The following is an 8584-nucleotide window of genomic DNA, read 5'->3' on the forward strand; positions in this document are numbered from 1 at the left end:
GCTGAAGTCCGTCCGAATCATGTTAGCAATTGCCGCATACTATGATTATGAGATATGGCAGATGGATGTCAAAACGGCATTCCTTAAGGAAGAGTTGTATACGATGCAGCCGGAAGGTTTTGTCGATCCTAAGAATGCTAACAAAGTATGCAAGCTCCAACGCTCAATCTATGGGCTGGTGCAAGCATCTCGGAGTTGGAACATTCGCTTTGATGAGATGATCAAAGCGTTTGGGTTCACACAGACTCATGGAGAAGCCTGTGTTTACAAGAGAGTGAGTGGGAGCTCTGTAGCATTTCTCATATTATATGTGGATGACATACTATTGATGGGAAATGATATAGAATTCTTGGAAAGTATAAAGGCCTATTTGAATAAGTGTTTTTCAATGAAGGACCTTGGAGAAGCTGCTTATATATTAGGCATCAAAATCTATAGAGATAGATCAAGACGCCTCATTGGTCTTTCACAGAGTACATACCTTGACAAGATATTGAAGAAGTTCAATATGGATCAGTCCAAGAAGGGGTTCTTGCCTGTATTGCAAGGTGTGCAATTGAGCAAGGCTCAATGCCCGACCACGGCAGAAGATATAGAAAAGATGAGTGTCATCCCCTATGCCTCGGCCATAGGGTCTATTATGTATGCCATGCTGTGTACCAGACCTGATGTAAACCTTGCCGTAAGTTTGGTAGGAAGATACCAAAGTAATTCCGGCATGGAACACTGGACAACGGTCAAGAATATCCTGAAGTACCTGAAAAGGACTAAGGATATGTTTCTCGTTTATGGAGGTGACGAAGAGCTCGTCGTAAAGGGTTACGTCGACGCTAGCTTCGACACAGATCTGGATGACTCGAAGTCACAAACCGGATACGTGTATATTTTGAATGGAGGAGCAGTAAGCTGGTGCAGTTGCAAGCAAAGCGTCGTGGCGGGATCTACATGTGAAGCGGAGTACATGGCAGCCTCGGAGGTAGCACAGGAAGCAGTCTGGATGAAGGAGTTCATTACCGACCTAGGGGTGATTCCCAATGCGTCGGGCCCGATGACTCTCTTCTGTGACAACACTGGAGCTATTGCCCTTGCGAAGGAGCCCAGGTTTCACAGGAAGACCAGGCATATCAAACGTCGCTTCAACTCCATTCATGAAAGTGTTCAAAATGGAGACATAGATATTTTTAAAGTACATACGGACCTGAATGTAGCAGATCCGTTGACTAAACCTCTCCCTAGGGCAAAACATGATCAACACCAGGACGCAATGGGTGTTCGATTCATCACAATGTAACTAGATTATTGACTCTAGTGCAAGTGGGAGACTCTTGGAAATATGCCCTAGAGGCAATAATAAATGGTTATTATTATTATATTTCTTTGTTCATGATAATTGTCTATTATTCATGCTATAATTGTATTGTCCGGAAATCGTAATACATGTGTGAATACATAGACCACAACGTGTCCCTAGTAAGCCTCTAGTTGACTAGCTCGTTGATCAACAGATAGTCATGGTTTCCTGACTATGGACATTGGATGTCATTGATAACGGGATCACATCATTAGGAGAATGATGTGATGGACAAGACCCAATCCTAAGCATAGCATAAAAGATCGTGTAGTTTCGTTTGCTAGAGCTTTTCCAATGTCAAGTATCTTTTCCTTAGACCATGAGATCGTGCAACTCCCGGATACCGTAGGAGTGCTTTGGGTGTGCCAAACGTCACAACGTAACTGGGTGACTATAAAGGTGCACTACGGGTATCTCCGAAAGTGTCTGTTGGGTTGGCACGGATCGAGACTGGGATTTGTCACTCCGTGTGACGGAGAGGTATCTCTGGGCCCACTCGGTAATGCATCATCATAATGAGCTCAATGTGACTAAGGCGTTAGTCACGGGATCATGCATTGCGGTACGAGTAAAGAGACTTGCCGGTAACGAGATTGAACAAGGTATTGGGATACCGACGATCGAATCTCGGGCAAGTAACATACCGTTTGACAAAGGGAATTGCATACGGATTGATTGAATCCTCGACACCGTGGTTCATCCGATGAGATCATCGTGGAACATGTGGGAGCCAACATGGGTATCCAGATCCCGCTGTTGGTTATTGACCGGAGAGGCGTCTCGGTCATGTCTGCATGTCTCCCGAACCCGTAGGGTCTACACACTTAAGGTCCGGTGACGCTAGGGTTGTAGAGATATATGTATGCGGAAACCCGAAAGTTGTTCGGAGTCCCAGATGAGATCCTGGACGTCACGAGAGGTTCCGGAATGGTCCGGAGGTGAAGAATTATATATAGGAAGTCCAGTTTCGGCCACCGGGAAAGTTTCAGGGGTTACCGATATTGTACCGGGACCACCGGAAGGGTCCCGGGGGTCCACCGGGTGGGGTCACCTATCCCGGAGGACCCCGTGGGCTGAAAGTGGAAGGGAACCAGCCCTTAGTGGGCTGGGGCGCCCCCCTTGGGCCTCCCCCCTGCGCCTAGGGTTGGGAACCCTAGGGGGGAGTTCCCCCTTGCCTTGGGGGGCAAGGCAACCCCTTCCCCCCCTTATGGCCGCTGCCCCCCTTGAGATCCCATCTCTTGGGGCCGGCGCTCCCCCAGGGGGCCTATGTAAAGGGGGGGAGGGAGGGCAGCAATACACAGCCTTGGGCGCCTCCCTCCTCCCCTGCAACACCTCTCTCTCTCTCGCAGAAGCTTAGCGAAGCCCTGCCGAGACCCGCTACATCCACCACCACGACGTCGTGCTGCTGGATCTCCATCAACCTCTCCTTCCCCCTTACTAGATCAAGAAGGAGGAGACGTCGCTGCACCGTACGTGTGTTGAACGCGGAGGTGCCGTCCGTTCGGCACTCGGTCATCGGTGATTTGGATCACGGCGAGTACGACTCCGTCATCCACGTTCATTGGAACGCTTCCGCTCGCGATCTACAAGGGTATGTAGATGCACTCCCTTCCCCTCGTTGCTAGTATACTTCTTAGATGCATCTTGGTGAACGTAGGAAAATTTTAAAATTATGCTACGATTCCCAACAACCTCATTCTTCATGATGAAACGTTCCATCGCGTAGGAGCCTATGGATATCAGGCGTCTATGTCGGCATCACATGATACGTGGGGGAGTGATCAACATCCCGAGGACAACATACAGGCTCAGAGGTCGCAGCACACCCAGTGGATGAACATGTTTTCGACTCCTCCACCAGGCCCGACATAGGATACACAGCATGACCAGGGAGAGTCTGAGATTCCTCCTCGTCACTTTAGGGCACCCGACAGGTTGGGATGGTCCCCGATTCCAGATCCGCCTCCCCGCCAGGCCAGACGTCATCACTGACGCTTCTATCTATCAGTAGAGACATTACCATCTATTTCTGTGTGAGACTTATGTCTATTCTATGTATGAGAAAAATGACTATGTACTTATGTACGAGACATATGCCTACTCTATTTTAGTACTCTGTTATTGGAACTACAAGATCAAATTTAGATAGAACATAATATTCATACAACGAGACATTACAAACAATTAGATAGAACTACAAATAAATTAAATGGTACGTAACTGAACTCACAACATACAACATAAAAACTACATGAAGTCATCATCGTCATCCTCGATCGACGCAGAAACCTTGCCCTTCGATGATGAAGAACCCTTTCCCGCCATATGTTCGCGCCAACTTTTTCCCGCCACCCGTTTCCCGCCAACCCTTTCCCGCCTTACCGCAGTCGTTCTTTCCCGCCATTTTCTCCTCTCTACCTATAAAACCCCCTTCAGACGGAGCTGGATAAGCATTGCAGTGTGGTGGTGGTGAAGTTGGGGCAGTGTGGTGGAGGTGAAGCTGTTGTTCGTCGTTCTTCGTTGGAGCCGGAGCACCGGCAGTTTGGTGGCCGCCGTTCGTCGTTCTTCGTTCGCACGCACGCTTCAAGGGTATATTTCAGCCCACATTTTATTTTTCGTAGGTGCTCCGGTAGTATTTGTTAATATATTTAGATGTCAACTAATTAGTTGTGTAAAAATGTGTAGTTGCTCCGGTAATAATCCGTCCTATATGTGGATGTCAAGTATTTAGGAGTGTCAGTATATGTAGTAGTCCAGAAAAAAGGTCCGTAATATAGGCAGTCCAGTCAAATATATTAATCTGTCAATATTTGTAGTTGCTACGGCAAATATTCGTAATATACTTGTAGGTGGGTGAATTTTATTAGTTGCTCCGTTAATATTCTGTAATATATAGCTTGGTAATATATAGACATGTCTAATATTTGTTAGTGGGGATATTAAGGGGTAGGTTAGGTACTCAATGTGATTTGTGTGTTGCAGATGGCTAAGGGTACTCAGTGGGTGCTTAGCCCTATTGTTCATGTCCAAGGCTTTTCTCCAACCGTTGTGCAAGTTAGTGAAGTGGACCTCACTTTTGATTGGTTGAAGACTAAATTCATGTTGAAGCAAGGGTTGAAGGAAGACGATTTTGTGTACTACGTCAGCAGGAAGCAGTCAGATGGCCCTGGGGAAAGAAAATTGATTGACATAACTGATGATGGCAAGATTCAAGAAATGCTGAGCGAATGGGAATGGAAAAGGGTTGTTGAGTTGCATTGCTACAGGAAACCGAGTTATATGTGATGAATTTGTCATTCGAGATCCGCCTCCCCGCCAGGCCAGACGTCGTCACTGACGCTCCTATCTATCAGTAGAGACATTACCATCTATTTCTGTGTGAGACTTATGTCTATTCTATGTATGAGACAAATGACTATGTACTTATGTAGGAGACATATGCCTACTCTATTTTAGTACTCTGTTATTGGAACTACAAGATCATATTTAGATAGAACATAATATTCATACAACAAGACATTACAAACAACTAGATAGAACTACATCTAAATTAAATGGCACGTAACTGAACTCACAACATACAGCATAAAAACTACATGAAGTCATCATCGTCATCCTCGATCGATGCAGAACTCTTGCCCTTCGACGATGAAGAACTCTTGCCCTTCGACGATGCAGAAACCTTGCCCTTCGATGATGAAGAACTCTTGCCCTTCGATGATGCAGAACCCGGAAGCGGCGGCATGAAGATATCATCTTCGTCCTCGCTCTCCTCAGTCCATAAACATGGATTATTTGCTGCAATCCTTCTGAAAGTTTCACTCTTCGGCACCACTACCTTCTTCCACCTGTCATGCAACCTAAGAAGTTCTTTACGTACCTCCTCATAGGTCCTTTCAGGCCACCCAGACCTACGTAATTGGTGAGCCAACTCATTCATTATGGTGTCACTACCGGTGAGTTCGTCCCATGGAACTATCCTATTATCCATCCTGAAATCGGTAGCTAGCCTCAGAAGAGTCCTGCTCATCCCAGGGTGAAAACTACGATCGAAAGGATAATGGGACATCTCAACTACACTACACTGCAATGCTTATCCACCTCCGTCTGAAGGGGGTTTTATAGTTAGACAGGAGAAAATGGCGGGAAAGCGAGCTCCAGTATGGCGGGAAACGGGTGGCGGGAAAGGGTTGGCGGGAAACGGGTGGCGGGAAAGGGTTGGCGGGAAACGGGTGGTGGGAAATGGGTGGCGGGAAAGGGTTCTGCGGAATACGTCAAAGTTTTACAAAAAAAAACACCGATCATTCGGAAAAAAAATGCTGGCATGCACCAGTCGGCCCACTGCAGGCCTATCGGCCAACTGCAGGCCGACTGCACCCTGTCGGCCAACTGCAGGCCGACTGGGCCTGATCTGGTCGCCGACAGCCCAATCGGCCAGCAGCAAGCTGATGGGCCACCAGTCGGCCTGCTGGGGGTTGACTGGGCTCAGTCGGCCTGCAACGGGCTGACGGTGTATTATTTTTTAAAATTCTTTTTTCAGCGTAATATTTCTGTAATTAAAAAAAAGTATTATTTTAAAAAAATTAGCGGCTATTAGCTGATCAACCCGGCGGCGGCGATACGCCCCCCAAAAAAGTGCAAACCAACCTGTGGTTGGATGGTTAATTAGAGGGACTGTGGTATCTTCAGCCCATCAGGGTTCAAATCCTGGTGCTACGCCCTCCAAAAAAGTGCGAACCAACCTGTGGTTGGATGGTTACGATGACTTCGTAATTTCAAAATGATATGCCAGCTCAGTCTTTCGAAGTGTTCATACAGATAGGGTGTGCGTGTGTGTGTTCATAGAGGTGAGTGTATGCGCGTGTATATGAGTGTTTGCATCTGTATGCACTGTGTTAAGAAAAGCCCCCCAAAAAAGTCCACAAAAACATGAAAAAGATTTGTGCTGAGAAATAGATAAGTTAGTATAGCATCGTCTGTACAAATATGCTTTAGCAGCAAAAGGAGAAGTGTTAAAAAAACACACACTACAGAAGATATGCTTTCCTTGTTCATTTACTTTGACCCGGGCAAGTTTAATCCTACTAGGAGCTCCTCACTCAGCCTGATTTCTTACGTCTGATCTCAATGCCCTGCACGATGAGGCCGCTCTTCCAGTTCCCACCTTTGGTCTCCGTCAGGCTGATGGACACCTCGCCGTCGTCACCCCCCTCGTTGAAGAACTCGCCCAGCTCCAGCTCCATCCATCCGTCGGTCCTTTGCTGAGGGAGTGCGACGTTTTCTTTGTGTAGGCCATTCCTTCTCATGGACCAGTAGTTCTCGGGCATCCCGCAGTCATCGTAGTCGTCGTCGTCATCATTGTCGTCGTCGTCATCATCATTGTTATGTTGGAGGCAAACCTTGCGGGTTAAGTTGGTTGCTCCAACGCTGACCGATGCCTCCTGGACCGGAAATGCCAGCCCATAGAGATCATCAGTTTTCTTGAAGACCATGTAGGTGGCATAGGTTGTGTCCTGGGAAAGCATGTTGCTGTGTATCTTCCCACGGATCTCGAGCCAGCAAACATGCCTGAGTTGAGCACCTTCGGAGAACCTGCCGCAAACATAGGGTCAGAGTTTGTAGCAAAGATTGCCGACTGTGAAAAAGGTACATTATACTAGCAATCACATTGTTTATGCAAAGTGTCATCTATGTGCTGTGCATAGTTCATAAAAAAAACAAAGTTGTAAAGGGCATGCCCTTTGCTCTTGACAGCGTGGAAGATAAAAGGAGCACTTAGTTGTGCCACTTCCCAAATGAAATTGACTTCAACTTAACCTGTTTCAAACAGTTTCAAGATCTTCAACAACTGATTTCAAGTATGTTGTTATCACAAAATTTGCTACTAGTCAGAACCATGCTGAAATCCCTATTCTGAGTTTCTGGCTCACAGCAAAGGTAGTTTGATCTACCATCCTACCGCTTACAGTTGCAGGTTGCACCAATTAACCTCGTCAGATTAATTGCAATCAAACGCGTGAGACCTCGAAGCAACAGCACAACAAGATCAAATGCAATTGCAGTTAGATAAGCAGCAACATTCAGAAACACAGGCATAATTTGGATAATCTGCAGTTCTGCCCCGGAACAGGAGATAGCGACGAACGAACCTGGAGTCCTCGAGCGGGATCCAGGTCCAGTACTGCGGCGTGTCGCCCCACACGATGGACAGGTTCCTGGCGGACAGCATGTAGCACTTGGCGCCGGTCTCCCTGTCCAGCCACACGCTCTGCGGGCGCGCGCGACCACCGAACAATCGATTAGCGATCAACCCAGGATGAATCTGCTAGAAGAGTTGGGGGATTGATGTGCAGTGCAGGCACGTACGACGAGCCTGTCGGGGAGGAGGGCGGGGCCGGCGGAGAGGCGGAGGAAGAGCTCCTTCTTGGAGGAGGGTGGGGCGGGAGCCGCCAGCTCCCCGTCGGCGAGCGGCGGGAGGCCGCCGGGGGGCAGGAAGCGGGCCCAGACGGCGTCGGAGTTGGCCGCGGCGCGGAAGGCCGGGGAGACCGCCGCGGCCCGGCAGGCGTCGCGCGGGGACGTGCGGGCCAGCGCCGCCGAGAGGAGCTCCTCCGGCAGGCGCGCGATCTCGCAGGCCTCCTCCATCGGTTCCTCCGCCGGCCGCTGCCTGGTTTGGTCGGGTCTCTTCTGATTCGATTCGGGGGTGGGGGTGAAGATGGCGAGATTGGCAACTGGTTTGGCGGTGTGAGGATTGGGGATCGTAATCCCCACGGATATTCTTTTATACCGTGCTCGGTGAGCGCGGGCGGAGGCTTAGCGACGAAGCACTCGCGGGAGGAGCAGCGGGTCGATTGGGGATTAATTTGGGGCGAAGCAACAGATGGCAGGTAGGCGGGGCAGGGGCAGGGGCAGGGGACAATCCAACGGTTCGAGAGAGGCCGGTTGTGGACTAGTGGTAAGTAACCGCATCTTCAAATCAGACCCTCAAACCGTCCGCATCCGTTTGGATCAGGCGTGTTTTGCCGTCGAATGTGGGTCTGTATCGGTCTGCTGACTAATTCGAATGCACTTTCCTCTGTAAATTGAAAGCAAGGTGGGGAAGGAGTTAGGGAGTCCGGACAACAGCCAGGTAGGACTTCGGCATCCTCGGCTTACTCAAATCCTTCTTCGGGTCTCATTCTCTTTCACTCCGCCCTTGCCCCCCTTACCTTGCATCCGCGTCCTCCTCCCTTGACA

At 48.9% G+C, this 8584-nt stretch overlaps 1 protein-coding gene across 1 annotated transcript; it reads right to left on the minus strand.

Annotated features, from left to right (window-relative positions):
* Positions 1–6281: 6281 nt before the first annotated feature.
* LOC109774095 (F-box protein PP2-B10) lies at positions 6282–8208 on the minus strand. The gene is made up of 3 exons (XM_020332814.4): positions 7718–8208; positions 7501–7619; positions 6282–6943 (listed from the first exon to the last, which is right to left on the minus strand). Exons 1-3 carry the CDS (start codon positions 7991–7993, stop codon positions 6451–6453), a joined length of 888 nt encoding a protein of 295 aa, XP_020188403.1. The 5' UTR covers positions 7994–8208; the 3' UTR covers positions 6282–6450.
* Between the last annotated feature and the right edge of the window lie 376 nt (positions 8209–8584).

This window comes from Aegilops tauschii, chromosome 6 (assembly GCF_002575655.3).
Source record: "Aegilops tauschii subsp. strangulata cultivar AL8/78 chromosome 6, Aet v6.0, whole genome shotgun sequence".
Classification (NCBI taxonomy): domain Eukaryota; kingdom Viridiplantae; phylum Streptophyta; class Magnoliopsida; order Poales; family Poaceae; genus Aegilops; species Aegilops tauschii.

What these genes read in the sequence shown, in the direction of transcription:
- LOC109774095 (XM_020332814.4), bottom strand. Translation starts at nt 7,993, where the DNA reads ATGGAGGAGGCCTGCGAGATCGCGCGCCTGCCGGAGGAGCTCCTCTCG. An exon ending in TCCTCCCCGACAGGCTCGTC is followed by an intron (nt 7,620 to 7,717) that starts GTACGTGCCTGC and finishes GCGCGCCCGCAG; the next exon opens with AGCGTGTGGCTGGACAGGGA. An exon ending in ATCCCGCTCGAGGACTCCAG is followed by an intron (nt 6,944 to 7,500) that starts GTTCGTTCGTCG and finishes TGTTTGCGGCAG; the next exon opens with GTTCTCCGAAGGTGCTCAAC.